The sequence below is a fragment of the Balaenoptera physalus genome, assembly GCF_965194825.1.
Source record: "Balaenoptera physalus genome assembly, chromosome: X".
In the NCBI taxonomy this organism is placed as follows: Eukaryota; Metazoa; Chordata; class Mammalia; order Artiodactyla; family Balaenopteridae; genus Balaenoptera; species Balaenoptera physalus.
Window position 1 is genome coordinate 105437486 of NC_138903.1, and position 17795 is coordinate 105455280.

The 17795-nt window shown below is 45.4% G+C and overlaps 1 protein-coding gene across 8 annotated transcripts in view; it reads left to right on the top strand.

Annotated features, from left to right (window-relative positions):
• LOC309652084 (uncharacterized protein) overlaps positions 1–11755 on the top strand; it is a 60261-nt gene extending 48506 nt beyond the window's left edge. For 7 of the 8 annotated variants that reach the window (XR_014258550.1, XR_014258551.1, XR_014258552.1 and 4 more), the window contains one exon: positions 209–4482. Coding sequence is in view for 1 of the 8 variants with exons in the window: in XM_082445607.1 (XP_082301733.1) it covers positions 209–299 (91 nt within the window). In the remaining 7 variants the exon portion in view is untranslated. Of the gene's footprint in view, positions 1–208; positions 4483–11672 lie in introns of those variants that run through there. The other variant, XM_082445607.1, reaches the window with a different exon arrangement.
• Positions 11756–17795: the final 6040 nt, after the last annotated feature.

Genomic DNA, 17795 nt, shown 5'->3' on the forward strand with positions numbered 1-17795 from the left:
GCTTTGCTGAAACGCTTCAGGGAGTTTGGGGTTTTTTTGGGGCATGAACCACCCATATCTCCTTGCATGGCCCTGCAATAAACCTTTCTCTGCTCCAAACTCTGACTTTCGGTAGTGTTTGGCCTCACTGTGCGTGGGGCAGACGAACTTGTATACGGTAACATACCTACTGGAATTTACTTGTCTTTATGTTTTTATTCCCTACTAGTCTGAACTCATGGAAGAAAGAAGCCCTGTTTGATTCATCAGAGAATTCGCAGTGCCTGACACTAAGTTGGCGCTCAACTATTGCTTCTTGAATGGTGAACAGACATTTTGGTTTGAGATGATAACAGGATATGTAAGTGAAAATTCTTTGTTGGGAGTTGGGAAGGGTGGAGAATGAAAGTTAAAGTAGGAGAGGAGAAAAAGTCTTCCTAAGCTCTCTCTATAATGGTTAGGTATTGTTCCTATTATTATAATAAATGTTGTTCTTTTAAATGTCCTTACCTGGTGCTATGTATCATTTTCTTCTTCCCTCTCTATTTCCGTGTCTATTTTATTTTCCTTTAATTTTTTTCAGTTTTATTGTATAATTGACAAAAATTATATTCAATCTGTACAACTTGCTTTTTTAAAAAAATTTATTTATTTTATTTATTTATTTCTGGCTGCATTGGGTCTTCGTTGCTGCACGCGGGCTTTCTCTAGCTGCGTCGATCAGGGGCTGCTCTTCACTGAGGTACGCGGGCTTCTCCTTGCGGTGGCTTCTCTTGTTGCGGAGCACGGGCTCTTGGCGCGTGGGCTTCAGTAGTCGCAGCACACAGGCTCAGTAGTTGTGGCTTAACGGGCTCTAGAGCACAGGCTCAGTAGTTGTGGCACACAGGGCTTAGTTGCTCCGCGGCATGTGGGATCTTCCCGGACCAGGGATCAAACTTGTGTCCCCTGCACTGGCAGGCGGATTCTCAACCACTGTGCCACCAGGGAAGCCCCAACTTGCTATTTTGATATATATTTACATTGTGAAATGATAGCCACAATCAAGCTAATTAACATATCTGGCACCTCACATAGTTGCCCCTCCCCCCCTTTTTGTGGTAAGAACACTTAAGATCTACCCTCTTAGCACATTTCAAGTATCAGTCCAGAAGTGTTAACTATGGTCATCGTGCTGTATATTAGATCTCCAGAACTTATTCATCTTGCCTAATTGAATCTTTGTGCCCTTTGACCGACATCTCCCCATTTTCCCCAAACCCCAACTCCTGGCAACCACCATGCTACTCTGTTCTTCTATGACTTTGAACTCTTTTAGATTACACATGTAAGTGAGATCACGCAGTATTTGTCTTTCTGTGTGTGGCTTATTTCACTTAGCATAATGTCCTCTGGGTTCAATTTCATTTCCTTTGGTTATATAGCCAGAAGGGAGACTGCTGGATCATAGGGTAGTTCTATTTTTAATTTTCTTGAGAAACCTTCATACTGTTTTCCATAATGATTGTATCAATTTACATTCCCACCAACAGTGTACATGGATTACCTTTTCTCCATATCCTCACCAATAGTTGTTACCTCTTGTGTTTTTGATAATAGCCATTCTAACAGGTGTGAGGTGATATCATTGTGGTTTTGATTTGCATTTCCCTGATGATTAGTGATAGTGAGCACCTTTTCATATACCTGTTGGCCATTTGTATGTCTTCTTTTGAGAAATATCTATTCAGATCCTTTGCCCATTTTAAAATTAATTAATTAATTAACTTTTATTGAAGTATAGTTGATGTACCTTTGCCCATTAAAAAAATTTTTTTAAATTGCTATTTTATACTGGAGTATAGTTAGTTAACAGTGTTGTGTTAGTTTCAGGTGTACAGCAAAGTGATTCAGTTATACATATACATGTATCTACTCTTTTTCAAATTCTTTTCCCATTTAAGTTATTACAGAATACTGAGCAGAGTTCCCTGCCGCTATACAGTAGGACCTTGTTGGGCTATACAGTAGGTCCTTGTTGGTTGTCTATTTTATTTTATTAAAAAAAATTTTTTTTGATGTGGGCGGGCCATTTTTAAAGTCTTTATTGAATTTGTTAAATATTGCTTCCTTTTGAAAAATTAATTTATTTATGGCTGCATTGGGTCTTCATTGCTGCACGTGGGCCTTCTCTAGTTGTGATGAACGGAGGCCACTCTTTGTTGCGCTGCACAGGACTCTCACTGCAGTGGCCTCTCTTTGTTGCAGAGCACGGGCTCTAGGTGTGCAGGCTTCAGTAGTTGTGGCACGTGGGCTCAGTAGTTGTGGCACACAGGCCTAGCTGCTCTGCGGCATGTGGGATCCTTCCGGACCAGAGCTTGAACCCATGTCCCCTGCATTGGCAGGCGGACTCTCAACCACTGCGCCACCAGGGAAGTCCCAGCTTCTGTTTTATGTTTTGGTTTTTGGCCGCGAAGCATGTGGGATCTTAGCTCCCTGACCAGGGATCAAACCTGCACCCCTTGCGTCGGAAGGCAAAGTCTTAACCACTGGACCGCCAGGGAAGTCCCGGTTATCTTTTTTTTTTTTAATATTTATTTATTTATTATTTCTTTATTTATTTTGGCTGCGCTGGGTCTTAGTTGAGGCTGGCGGACTTCTTAGTTGCGGCGTGCATGTGGGATCTAGTTCCCTGAGCAGGGATCGAACCCAGGCCCCCTGCATTGTGAGTGTGGAGTCTTACCCACTGGACCACCAGGGAAGTCCCCTGGTTATCTGTTTTAAATATAGCAATGTATACATGTCAATCCCAAGCTCACAATCTATCCCTCCACCCCCACCTTTGCCCATTTTTCAATTGCGTTATTTTGTGCTTTGTTGTCGTGTTTTGTTTTGTGTTTTGCTATTGAGTTGTTCGAGTTCCTTGTGTATTTTGGATATTAACCTCTTATCAGATATATGGTTTGCAAATATTTTCTCCCATTCCATAGGTTGCCATTTCACTCTGGCAATTGTTTCCTTTGCTGTGCAGAAAGCTTTTTAGTTTGATGCAGTCTTATTTGTCTATTTTTACTTTTGCTGTCTGTGCTTTTGGCATCATGACCAAAAAATCATTGCCATGACCAATGTCAAGAAACTTTTCCCATATGTTTTCTTATAGTTTTACTGTTTCAGGTTTTATGTTAATTAAAAAAAAAATTGGCACTTTCTCCTTACCCTGACTTCTTTTTCTTTTTTTTTAATTTTACTTTTTAACCTTTTTTATTGTATAATATTACATAAGTTACAGGTTTACAACATAGTGATTCACAATTTTTAAAGGTTATAGTACATTTATAGTTATTATAAAATATTGGCTATATTCCCTGTGTTGTACAATATATCCTTGTAGCTTATTTATTTTATACATAATTGTTTGTACCTCTTAATCCCCTACCCCTATCTTGCCTCTCCCACCCTCTCTCTTCCCACTGGTAACCACTAGTTTGTTCTCTATATCTGTGAACAAATTTATCGGGGGCTGTTGATCCATACTTGGATGATACTGATGATGAGATGGACCCAGAAATAGAAGAGCCTTATGAAAAGTTTTGTTTGTAATCAGAGAGTAAGCAAAAACAGTAAAATTAAATTTCAGCATATACGTTTTATAAAGCAGTTTAGGTTGTGGTGATTTAGCAGAACACAGGAAAGCAAGAAAATGTCACACTTCTACCAAATTAAGGATATTGAGTTATGTTACTAACGTATGCAACTTTAATTTTTTTTTCCAGGGTATGGGGTTGTCAGTTTTTTGTTTGTTTGTTTGTTTTTATTTATTTTTTTAAAAAATTTTTTTTAAATTTATTTTTGGCTGTGTTGGGTCTTCGTTTCTGTGCAAGGGCTTTCTCTAGTTGCAGCAAGCGGGGACCACTCTTCATCGCGGTGCGTGGGCCTCTCACTATCGTGGCCTCTCTTGTTGCGGAGCACAGGCTCCAGACGCGCAGGCTCAGCAGTTGTGGCTCACGGGCCCAGCTGCTCCGCGGCATGTGGGATCCTCCCAGGCCAGGGTTCGAACCCGTGTTCCCTGCATTTGCAGGCAGATTCTCAACCACTGCGCCACCAGGGAAGCCCACAACTTTAATTTTGTTTAACACTCTCTGCCAAAGTAAACTTTATTCCCTAAAATTTAAAATGTATATATATGTATATATATAATAGTTTATTGTGTACAGTTAATTCCATTGTTTTGGCTGCAATAAAATCAATTTTGAAATAAATGAAACATTAAAAGTAAATTTTGCCAGCTGGTTAGAAGTTTATCCTTTAAATTCTATTGATACTTTTCTTGAGGGAAACAGTCTTAGCCTAGAAATACATATTACTGCAAAATGCAGCATCCTTCTTAAGATATGAATATTATAGCTTTCATTTGGTTTTACATTTAGTGTTTCATTTGGTTTTACATTTAGTGTCTCTTCTCAGTGACTTGAGTTTCAAATATGAATCACGATCATGGATATCTTTAGCAGTGAAGTCTTAGAATATATCTTTTTTTTTAATTTTTTATTTATTTATTTATTTATTTATGGCTGTGTTGGGTCTTCGTTTCTGCGCAAGGGCTTTCTCTAGTTGTGGCAAGTGGGGGCCACTCTACATCGCGGTGCGCGGGCCTCTCACCATCGCGGCCTCTTGTTACAGAGCACAGGCTCCAGACGCGCAGGCTCAGTAATTGTGGCTCACGGGCCTAGTTGCTCTGCGGCATGTGGGATCTTCCCAGACCAGGGCTCGAACCCGTGTCCCCTGCACTGGCAGGCAGACTCCCAACCACTGCGCCACCAGGGAAGCCCTTAGAATATATCTTTAATGACTGATTATCCAGATGATATTTGATACCAAGGGCTTTCAAAACGGGGTTAAAAGAAAAGACCTAGACTCTGTAATGGCCTATATGGGAAAAGAATCTAAAAAAAGAGTGAATATATATATATATATATATATATATATATATATATATATATATGATTCACTTTGCTGTTCACCCAAAACTAACACAACATTGTAAATCAACTATACTCCAATAAAAATTAAAAAAAGACAACAACTTAGAACACCCAACTAAACAACTAAGATTCTTCACTGAAGATTTATTGCAATTTTAGAATTGTTCATTTTGTTCACCTAACCTCATTACCCTAAAGCCTATAACAGGGACTTCCCTGATGGTGCAGTGGTTAAGAATCCGCCTGCCAATGCAGGGGACACAGGTTCGATCTCTAGTCTGGGAAGATCCCACATGCCATGGAGCAACTAAGCCCATGCACCACAACTACTGAGCCTGCGCTCTAGAGCCCACGAGCCACAACTTCTGAAGCCTGCATGCCACAACTACTGAAGCCTGCATGCCACAACTACTGAAGCCTGCACACCTAGAGCCCGTGCTCTGCAACAAGAGAAGCCACCACAATGAGAAGCCGGCGCACCACAATGAAGAGTAGCCCCCGCTTGCACAACTAGAGAAAGCCCGCACCCAGCAACGAAGACCCAATGCAACCAAAAATAAATAAATAAATAAAATAAATAAATTTATTTTATTTTATTTTTTTAAACATCTTTATTGGAGTATAATTGCTTTACAATGGTGTGTTAGTTTCTGGTTTATAACAAAGTGAATCAGTTATACATATACATATGTCCCCATATCTCTTCCCTCTTGCGTCTCCCTCCCTCCCAGCCTCCCTATCCGACCGCTCTAGGTGGTCACAAAGCACCGAGCTGATCTCCCTGTGCTGTGTGGCTGCTTCCCACTAGCTAGCTATTTTATGTTTGGTAGTGTATATATGTCCATGCCACTCTCTCACTTTGTCCCAGCTTACCCTTCGCGCTCCCCGTATCCTCAAGTCCATTCTCTAGTAGGTCGGTGTCTTTATTCCCGTCTTGCCCCTAGGTTCATTTTTTTTTTTTTTTAGATTCCATATATATGTGTTAGCATACGGTATTTATTTTTCTCTTTCTGACTTACTTCACTGTGTATGACAGACTCTAGGTCCATCCACCTCACTACAAATAACTCAATTTCATTTCTTTTTACGGCTGAGTAATATTCCATGTATATATGTGCCACATCTTCTTTATCCATTCATCTGTTTATGGACACTTAGGTTGCTTCCATGTCCTGTCTATTGTAAATAGAGCTGCAGTGAACATTTTGGTACATGGCTCTTTTTGAATTATGGTTTAAATTATTAAAAAAATAAAGCCTGTAACAGTATTCTGCTTTATTTATATGACTTTACCACTTTTGTTTTACAGCATGAGTTGCATTGACTTTTCTACTAGAGAATTTTACTAGATCTTTGTCACTCAAGTTTTCATCTGTTTTATTATTGATACACCTTGAGAATCACTTCTCTAATGCTTTACTATAATGTGGTACCACCTCAGCCCTATTTTAGTAATATTTTTACCTAATATCAAAAATCTTTTCCCAATTAACTAAAAGTAAAACTTATGTACAAAAGGACTGCTTGTAAATATGCATGTAAATAGTTCTGTTAATAACATAACAAACTTTTATATTTGGAACATCTTTGCTAATACAGTTAGCTTTCAGTTTGTTCAGTCTGGATTAAAATTAGAATCTGAGGGGGCTTCCCTTGGCGGCGCAGTGGTTAGGGATCCGCCTGCTAATGCAGGGGACGTGGGTTCGAGCCCTAGTCCGGGAAGATCCCACATGCTGGAGAGCAAATAAGCCCGTGTGCCACAACTACTGAGCCTGTGCTCTAGAGCCCGTGAGCCACAAGTACTGAGCCCATGTGCCATAACTAGTGAAGCCCGTGTGCCTAGAGCCCATGCTCCACAACAGGAGAAGCCACTGCAATGAGAAGCCCGCGCACTGCAACGAAGAGGAGACCCTGCTCACCGCAACTAGAGAAAGCCCGTGCGCGGCAACGAAGAGCCAATGCAGCTAAAAATAAATAAATAAAATAAATTTATTAAAAAAAACCCAAACTGAATCACTTTTATTGCCACATACAACCACCAGCAGTAGTATATATCCAGGGCTGTCTTTAATTTCCTCCTCCCCTTTCTAAGGCTGGGATTACATATGCAAATGTCCCCCCCCCTCGAGTTTTCCTTTTACTTTATCAGTGTAGACACAGAAAAACTTATATCCTAAAAAAACCAACTGTAAGAAGTCATTTTTGAGGCAATCAGGGAATTCGGAATACAAGTGACTGGGTGATGGCACCAAGGGATTATTATTACCATTCAGATGCCTGGATGGCACTGTGGTTATGTAGGAAAAGAAGTCTGTATTTTTTAGAAAGTGTATACACATGAAGATATAGGGATGAAAATACATGTTGTGTTGAGTTTCTTTTAAATTAGCACAGCAAGAAGAGGAGAGTGAGTGGGGAGGGGAGGAGTAGAAAAAGACAGAAGGAAGGGAGGGAACAAAAGAGAGATGGAAGAAAAAAACCAGGATAGATGAAGCAAGTTTAGCAAAATCCTGATATTGAATCTGGATGATGATTTCTATGGGGGTTCATTATTGCATTACTGTATTCTTTCTACTTTTGTGTATGTTTGAAAATTTCATGATAAATGGTATTTAAAAAATAAAATGCCAAATCCCTTAGCACAAATGACAATAATAAAAATCACCCCTTATATTTTTACTCAGTTAAAATTAATAAAGTATCATCTTTCCATACTTCATTCTCGCTTCACAAGAATTCTGTAAATAGCAAGACATACAAACAACCTGAGTGTCCATTGATGGATGAATGGATAAAGAAGATCGGGTGTACATATACAATGGGATATTGTTCAGTCACGAGAAAGAAGGAAATCCTGCCACAACATGGATGAATCTAGAGGGCATTATGCTAAGTGAAATGTAGACAGAGACTAAGAAATAAAAAAAAGGAAAAAAGAAAAGTATTTTGTAAGATGATTATTTTAGCTAGTAGTAGTAGTAATAATAGTCACCCTATTTTACAATTGGGAAACTGAAGCTCAGAGAGATGTCAGGCATGCTCAGTGTCACGTGACAAGAACATGGGGCCAAAGTTCTTGCTATGAGAAGGGAACTAGAAGAACAGTGCTGTGCGCTGAAACCAGATTCAGGTGTTCCAACTCTAAAGCCTGGCATCTTTACTCAAAACTGTGGTCTTCTGTGCTTTGGGAGGAGATAGTTAGTGCCATCATGTACCCCCTTGATTATCTGATGAAAGGTGCACACACTCTTAAAATTTACATTCACGTTCAAAAAGACTCACGATCTCCCCAATGGCCAACCATGGCCTCCAAGTCAGGAACCCCATGTCTGGTCGATGTACCCCACTCCAACAACTGCAATGAACTGAGCAGGGTGCCACATTAGAGACTCTCCCCCTCTACTCCACATCCTAAGATACCACTTTCATTATCACTGCCCCCTGACCAAAACCATTACAGTTATCCATGCCCAGATGCTGGCATTCTGACTCCTTCCATAACTTTGACCTCAATCCACCTTTTAAACTTTACTTCTCACCCACTACAGTGTTATCTTCAGGTTCTCCCTCCAATTCCCTCTCAAGGCCACACTTTGCATGCACTTGACTGGCCACCCTGGCTGTGTTGGGGTTCCCTGAGACAAGCTTGCACTCATCCCTCCTGGGGCTGCTCATCTACCTTTTTTTATTTTTTAAGTATAGTTGATTTACACCATGCTACTTCTTTTAACTGGGATTCCCAGCACAACCTGCACAGCATCTGGCAGTGTCTGATCCATCCTGTGAGGTACAAACAACACCCTACCCACAAAAACCAAACCTGCTTCTACCACGGGCTGCTAAGTACAAAGTCTTTTCAAAGATTTGAATCCTGGCCCTACCTTTGGGCTGTGTAACCTTAGGAAAGTCACTGGACCTCTCTGAGCCTCCATTTCTTCCATTAGGAACTAAAGAGAGTGATGGCCCCCTCCTCAGGGGACGGCTATAAGATTGATTAGCCAGGCCCTGGTGCACATTGAGCACCCACATGGTGTCACCAGCATGAGCAAGCACAGCTGTGTGCCGCTCCACAGACTCTCATATCCACTCAGGAGCAGGGGCGACACTCCGTGTCCAGCATCTTCAGTCACAGTGCAGGCCCCTGTGCAGACTGACCGCAGTCAGTCCCGACCCCTTAACTAGCATCAGCTAAAGTTATCTGAGCCCTCACCGTGGGCCTTACTTGTATTCCTTCATGTAAATTTCACAACACGGTACAGCAGGTACCATCATGATCCCCATCCTACAGATGTGGTACCCGAAGCTCTAAGAGGTCAGCTACCTTGCCCAGGGTCACAGAGTAAGTAAGGTGTGGGGCTTGGAGGTGTGCCTCCATACTGTGGGTCCTCCTACTCCTAGGTGGGCCAGTTTGCCTCCCCAGATTGTGAGAACCTCCAGCACAATGGCCAGGTTGGCTTTCACAGGCCTTCCCACATTGCTGTCCTGTACATGCAGCAGCCAACATAGGCTTATTGCCTGAAGCACATATAGGTACAAGAAGACATGGCAGGGACATTATTTTCACAAGAAAATATCCTCTCTTCATTGCCAACACTCAGATGATAACCATCTTTATCTTCTCTCCTGGGCCCTCATGAAAAATAATTGCTAAAAAGATGGAAGGAAATGGGAGGCAACATGGTATGGTCACTTATAAAGATTTTAAAAATTATCTCCATTAATCCTCACAACAACCCCAAGAATTAGGTACTGTTGTTATCTCGATTTTGGAGATAAGGAAACTAAGGCTAAGGGAGAATAAGTAACTCAGGTTAGCCAGGTAGCAAGTGGGGAGAAAGCAAGGTTTCTGATGTCAGTAGTTTGGCTCCAGGAAGTGCTATCCTGAGAAGGTAATATCTTGGTCAAAGACAGAGGCCGTCAGATTGCAATCTCTTACCATCTTTTTGAGAGTGAATTGGCCAACCAAACATTTTTTTAAAATTTATTTTTTGGCTGCGTTGGGTCTTTGTTGCTGCACGTGGGCTTTCTCTAGTTGTGGTGAGCGGGGTCTACTCTTTGTTGTGGTGCGCGGGCTTCTCATTGCGGTGGCTTCTCTTGTTGCGGAGCACAGGCTCTAGGCACGTGGGCTTCAGTAGTTGTGGCACGTCGGCTCAGTAGTTGTGGCTCACGGGCTCTAGAGCGCAGGCTCAGTAGTTGTGGCACACGGGCTTAGTTGCTCCACAGCATGTGGGATCTTCCCGGACTAGGGATCGAACACGTGTCCCCTGCATTGGCAGGCAGATTCTCAACCACTGCACCACCAGGGAAGTCCCCAACCAAACATTTTAGCTGTTTTCTTACCCATTCTCTGGGAGCATGAGGCAGGGGGTAGTTATCTATTAGGCATAGTACATGAGGTGACTAGGGTCCATGATACATTTGGGGCCCATGAACGTAGTTTAATTTCTGATATAAAATAGGGTTAATGAGAATGGTGGTCGTGCAGGTAAAATTAAGATACTTCACATACATTGTCAAGCATAGCGTCCATTGTTAGAAGCTAGTCTTAATATTTAGAATATTAACACATCCTGAAGCATCCACAAAACACTCCTTGCAGGAAGAATCTCAGGGCCCTCAATCTGGCCTGGATCTCTGTATTTGACAATAAATAAATTTTATTTATTCCGCAGAAAGAGCTCAGGAAGATATTTCTAGAAAAGGGAGGTTTAGAGGAAAAGGGGAGGAGGCAGCAGCAGGAAAGGGAGGAATTCGACCAGGTCCACAGCACTCGCCCAGCAAAGGGAACGAGTAGGTTTTTGAAGAAGGTCTATAGTCAGACGCAGTGCAGAAGTTGCATTATCCACAGTCAAAACCAGGACGAGGAGGAGCCCTTGCACTTTATGCATTCTCAGATGCTCTAAGCACTGTGCAGGTTTCAACTTCTGCAATCTGATGTGGATTCATTACTAAAAATCTACAGGCCATGGACTTTCTTAAGGAGTGTGCTAGGTTGGTTTTTACCCCTGTAGTACATCTGAGCACCCCGCATGCTCATAAAACCCAAGCTCCTGTTCCCGGAGACCCTGGGGGAGTATGGTGGACTCTGACTTTAGCCTCATTGCAAACATTCAGAGCAAGCAAACTCCTAGCTAATAATACGGTTGACCCTTCAACTACACGGCTTTTGAACTTGCAAGTCCACTTAAACACAGGTTTGTTTGTTTTTTTAATTTCAATAAATATACAGGCGGCCCTCCATATCCATGGGTTTCGCATCAGCGGATGCGGAGGGCCGACTATGGGACTTGAGCATCCGCCGATTTTGGTATCCGCGGCGGGTCCTGGAACCAATCCCCCGCGGATACCAAGGGTCGACCGTATTACTTTGATTACTGTTCCCTTCTTGGTACTGGCTGCTGGATATGGAGGGCTCGGTCAAGAGATAGTCCCCAAACGCTTCTCCAAGGTCTATGGAGCCTGGGTGAGGTCTCTCTCGTACCCTCCACAAATCGGGCACAGCCCCTTGGCCTGGGAAGACGCCCGACCCAGTGCGGAGTACTTAGTCAGCTAGGTTGCAACCTGGGACCCGGCGTTCTGCTCTCACGCATGCTCCCTACCAGCGCCCGGGCGGCGCGCAACATCCCCTGTCCCCCCGCCAGCGCCCCCTAGACGGCGGAGGCCCTGCCGCATGCGCACATCAGCCAACCCAACCCCCAGCAGGCTGTGGTAAACCCACAGAGAGCGTTATTCCAGACTCCCTGAAAGCTGACCAGACGCCAGAGGAGCCTTAGCGGTGCCGGGTCGTGGGCCACCGCTCTAGCCTTGAGTCGTGGGCCACCGCTCTAGCCTTGAGTCGTGAGCCACCGCTCTAGCCTTGAGTCGTGAGCCGGGGGTCTCAGGAGATTCAGCGCAGCCTCCGCTGAAGCTCACAGCCTCCTCGACAGCAGTTGGGACATGGAGCGTCAGCCGCAGAGCAGCCACGATGCCTATGACGACGCGGATGCAGCCGTCGCCGGCTTCCTCAAGCTGGGGGTCGACGAGGAGCGGGAAGAAGCGCACGGTCAGTGGCGGGCGGGGCACTCGCTTTAGCCGATCCCAGGGAGGGGCGAACGGCAGGACCCCACTCGGACGCAGCCCCTCCCCAGAGCCGGGCTCCCTCGACGGCCTGATCTTTTCTCTTTGGGTTTCCTCCCTTGCAGAGGTGAAGCCCGCGGAGATCTCGCTTCCCGGAGAGGGGGGAGAGGAGCAGAAGGCTCAGTCCGAACCGGAGCTGGGAGCAGCCGCGGAAGGGAAAGAGGCGGGAGACGAAGGAGAAGGAAAGGAAGGCTGCGATGTCAGCGTCGGAGCCGCCGGCCCCGCGGACGGCGAAAGCCGCGAGGCCGAGGCCGAGGCTGAGGCGAGCGGCGGCGAAGGCGGAGAGCAGGGCGGCGAGGAGCAGTTCCCGCGGGCCGCCGTCGAGGGTCCCGAGGCCGCAGAGGGGCAGCAGCAGGTCCTCCACGCCAGGTTCACGCGGGTGCAGCTGCAGGACCTGGAGCGCGTTTTCCAGCGTACTCAGTACCCCAACGAGCGCACGCGGTAAGCGGGCGTCTCGGGCGGCGCGGGCTGCCGCGCGGGTGGCGGGCGGCGCTCTCACGGGTCCCTCTCCTCGGCTCCGGACCTGAAAGCCCCGGGGCCTGGCGGCGGCCCGGCCCTTCCGGCGCACTCGGGGCCTAGGACGGGGGCGGGGGCTCTGCCTGGTGGGAATCGAGGTCGATATTTCCGTGCGGTGTTTGAATAAGTCATGTCGGGGAGCTTTGTCGGCCGCCGGTTAACATAAATAATGAGTCGCCTGAGGCGTGGTGGAGCAAATGCAGAGTTGGAGTCTACTTTTATCTGAAGTTTTGACCATCAGTTATTCATGGATTATATTTGCATCGATATTTGTATTTTAAAATAGTGGTTTTGAAAATTATTTGTCTTGACTAGTGATTTTTCTGCATTCCCTTAAATTTTGCTCTTGTGAGAAAACTGTCTCTAAAGCAAGCCTCAAGCTACAGATTACAGAATAGTGTACTAGGTCGGCGCTGGGGAGTTGGTAAGAAAAAAAAATTTTTTTTAATTAATTAATTAATTTATTTATTTATTTTAGGCTGCATTGGGTCTTCGTTGCTGTGCACGGGCTTTCTTTAGTTGTGGCGAGCGGGGGCTACTCTTTGCTGCGGTGCGCGGGCTTCTCACTGTGGTGGCTTCTCTTGTTGTGGAGCTCGGGCTCTAGGCACGCGGGCTTAGTTGCTCTGTGGCATGTGGGATCTTCCCCGACCAGGGCTCGAACCCATGTGCCCTGCATTGGCTGGAGGATTTTTAACCACTGCGCCACCAGGGAAGCCCTAAAAATTTTTTAAAAATAAGCTCAACCAGCGAATGAACAGCATTTTGTGCCGTCCTTTCGTACCTACTAAGACGTACTCCAACCTGTTCATCACTGATAGATTGATCCAGCAAGCGAGCTATTTTAAGGTCTAATTTTTTTTTAATTTATAATTTTTTTCGTGATTTCCTTCCTCATTCTAAATAAACATTTCCTTTTTTTAAAAATTTTATTTATTTATTTATTTGTGGCTGCGTTGGGTCTCCGTTTCTGCGCGAGGGCCCTCTCCAGCCATGGCAAGCGGGGGCCACCCCTCATCGCGGCGCGCGGGTCCCTCACCACCACGGCCCCTCCCGCTGTGGAGCACAGGCTCCAGACGCGCAGGCCCAGGAATTGCGGCCCACGGGCCCAGCCACTCCGCGACACGCGGTATCCCCCCAGACCAGGGCCTGAACCCACGCCCCCCGCACCGGCAGGCAGACCCTCAACCACTGCGCCACCAGGGAAGCCCTAAGGTCTAATTTAATCATAAAATGGGCAAGAGCAATGATTGAAAGTTGGTAAAGATATTTTGTCAGAGATTTTTATTCATTTTTGAAGATGGTAGCACTAAAAGAAACTGGATGAGAATTTCATGTGTTTTTGGGAACTGTGCCTCCTTTACTAATGAGACTTGGCTTTCCTTAAACGCTTTGTCAACTTATTTTCACTGTATAACCTGAAAATGTGTGAGTTTTCGTACTGCAGAAATTGGTTCTTAAAATAAATCACTGGCATTTTCCAGAAAAGAAATTTTTTAAAGGATGAAATAGCATCCTATATTCAGCTTCATCCACAACCCCCAATGCTGAACACTTCCAATTTTCTCCCCTCAGACAGGAGCTTACAAGGCGCATGGGTGTGACTGAAGCCAAATTGAAGGTCAGTAAACCTGAAAAAAGCACCTTGGCAGGGCAGCCATTCTAAAACCTGCTTTGGGACTTGGACACCTTTGTCCTGGACATTCTCATGTTGGTTTCTTTTTGTAGCCGTTTCCATGTTTGGGAAATAAGGTTTGAATTTTGGGGTCTCAGTTGGAGGTAAATGGGATAAGTAAACCCCAGGTTTTGGAAATTGCCCATAACCAGAAGATTTTGATTTCCTAAAGGAAAAAAAAACTACCATAGTATACTATTCCTTGTATATAAAGGTGAATATATATATATATATATATATATATATATATATACCTTTGTATAAACTATACCTATATAAAGTTATATATTATATGTCACTGAATTCTACGCACACACTCACACACACAAGTTGAATTCCTTCTAACACTGGTATCCTTTAGGTACCACTTTTGTGTGGAGTCACACTGAGGTTATGTCTGAAGTGGCAATTATTCAAATTAATGCACCGAGGAGTCCAATTATATTAAATTATTTAAAACCAAGCGTAAGTTCTTTGCATAAGGAGTGAATACGTAAGTACTTGGGCATTGGAATGAGGGGATAATTCACACTCAGAACACAACAGAGGAGCACCTGATGCACGTTTAGTCAAGCTGACGCTGACGGGGAGGGGAGAGCGTAGAGCCCAAGTCTGCTCCCCCCGCAGCTGTTCTTTTGTTATCTTTTCCACAGAGAGTGGTTTCTTGCTTTCAGAACAAAATAAGATGCTCTCAGAACTTTTGTTAGGGAAGAAAATACTTTTAGGACTTTAGAATTGTTTAGAACTTTTGTAAAACACCATTTTGTCAGCTGATGAGGGAGGCACTTGAATGTCGAACACTTTCCAGAGGCGAGGGCCCGGGCTGGGTGGCACAGCTCACAGGCTTTGGGTCCCCGAGCTGTCCCACTGGAGGCAGCTCGCTGCCTAGGGCAGGGCTTGAGCTGCTGCCAGTGTGCTGAGGGGCAGGTCTGACTTCCTTGCCCTGATGCCCGGGGTGCCCTTCTTCTCCAGCACCCACTCAGGGCCCTTCCTCGCCACCCCCGCCTCACAATCCTGCACGGGACCGTGTGCAGGAGACACAGCTGGGGGCTGAGGGCTGGAGCGGCCTGGCTGGCGCCCAGGTCAGTCCAGGCGGGGAAAACGGTGAGCTTCCCCCCAACTGAGGTGGCCTCAGCTGCCCTTCTACAGCAGCCGCCATGCCTGGACCCCGTTCCTGGTGACATCCACTGGGACCAGGCAGTTGTCTCTAGGAGGGCAGGAGGTGAGAGGCCCCCTCACTGGCGGGTGCCTGTACGGTAGGTGATCACTTGTTGGGAGTGCATACGTCCTTGCCTGGGGACAACCTAGGCCAGGATCAGCCCATGAGAGCCTGGCAGTGTCCTGGGAAAGAAAGCCAGAGACCCCGTGCCCAGTGCTGCCACATAAGGCCCAGCCTGGTGTAGACCAAGTAGGGGCTCCCAGCAACTACAAATGTCTGAGGTAGGAAAACAAGGCTGCCCAGCTCATGGCAGCCCCGACAGGGATCCCCCAGGGCTGATCTGGGCTTCCAGCCCAAGGGCTGAGGAGAAGAGGTCCCCCCCACTCACACACACACACCCAGCCCCATGGGAGAGAGGCCCTCTCCTGCTAGAGTTTCTAAGTGTTTGGTAAAGTAGTGGAGAGAGTGGCAGCTCTAAATCCTCATTTTCTGGAATTCTTTGATATGCCAGCCTGAAAGCGTTGCTAACATAGTAGGTTTTGCATTATAGTGGAGGTGGGAGGGTGAGTTGCAACCTTTGAAATATGTCTAAAGCACAAAACAAACTAAAACAATAATTTCAAACAAAGTTCCATCGCCCTGAGAAAGGTGGAAGGTAGGCAAGTGTTATACAGAGTGGAACCTACGCCGTGAGGATTCCTCACACATTCAAATTTTTGAGACTACCAAATGCATTCATGAATAGTCTCTTGAGGAATTTCTAACACCTGAGGCTTTTCTTCCTTTTCATGGTACTGTTGCGAAGAGATGGGGTGTGTGGAATTTGCTGGTAGTAGAGGATGACTCTTAGTTCAGGCAGGATTCTTACCCGTGGTAAGGTGAAATACCTTTGCTCTTCCAGTGATGACTAGTTTGTGAGTCAAAGGATCAGGAGTGATTATTTGAGACTATAGAAAAGCCGAAGTTATACCAAAGGAGTATTTGGGGGCAAAAAGAAGAAGAAAAGAAAGAAAGAGAGAAAAAGAAGAATCAGGATGGGTTCACTAGCTTTGCTGCAGAGAGCGTGTGTGAGGGCAGTGATGGACACGGGCTGCAGAGCTGGTGGTGGGGTCTGGAAAGCAGTGCTGGCAGCCTAAGGCCACGGGCTGGGCTCACAGTCAGGTCTGGCCAGGGCTTGGGAGGCCCAGGCCTCTGCTTTCTCAAGCAGGCAAAGCAAGCTCAGAGGAAAAGAAAAACTGACGTTTTCGCGGCTTGCTTCTCCTGGGTTTACATAGTAGTCTCTTAGTGGAGTTCTGAAGGGAAAAAGAGCAGCAAGAAACAAATGAAGAAAAAGGGAGAATGTTTTCATCTATTTCCAAACTCTACAGCATGAATGTCCCAAAGAAACATTTAATGGACACCCTCCCTTGTTTTGCAAAGACAGTACGAGTTGTTTTATGAAACCAGTATTGGAAGTATGGAAGTAGTGTCAGCCTGAACCTCAGATAGCCAGCTTTGCATATTGCTTATATTTATGCAGATTTGACCATTGGTACACTCGAACCCCCCAAAATGAGCTCTATTACACTGGCTTTTTTTGACTACATATTCATGCAGCAGGAGGACCCAAATACTAAGATGGGAGAGGGAAAATGGGGCGACAGAGAACGGAGGCCCTTGGTCTCATGTAAAATTTGCCAAGTGGAAACTTCCAAAAATACTAAATGTGACATAATTCCATGAACTGATTTGCTGAGGGAGCAGTGGAGTCCACAGGACAGGCTTTACTTTCAGTTGTTAATAGTTGGCAGATATTTAGGGGGGAGCCATTTTGTGACCCCTCACTCACGTGGTTGTCGGCTGTCTTCCTAAAATGCAGGTTGCACCCTCTTGCCTTAAGCATAAGGAACAGGATGGGGATCTCCTGGTTGATTAGCAGCTCCTAGAGGGCGCAACCGTGCTGGGCACCAGAGGCTCTGGTCCAAGGTCCTGCAACCGTAGCCAGAGCAGAGTGAGCTGACCTGGTCCTGAGCCCAGGAAGGTTTGGAGGGTGGGGCAGGGTGGAGAGTGCAGAATTGACAGTGGTGACAATGGTATGCCTCTTTTCCCCCAAACTCTTGTCTGGGCAAAGATTTTAAGAGCTTTAGTAAATTTGGGCCGAGTTAGTCTAAACATTCATTACCCCTATAGTCGGATATTAAGGCAGTGTCCAGGGCTTCAGCTCTGCCGGTGTCCAGCAAGACAAGCCACAAAGTCCCTGGGCCCCCTATGACCAAACACCTCCCTCACAACACCATCTCCATCTTTTTAACCATCCCAAGGTTCCAGAGGATGAATGACCCTTTTGAGTCATCCTTGAGGAAAGCTGTTGTTTAAAGATCCAACCCACTCCTATTGATTATTTACTATAACCAAA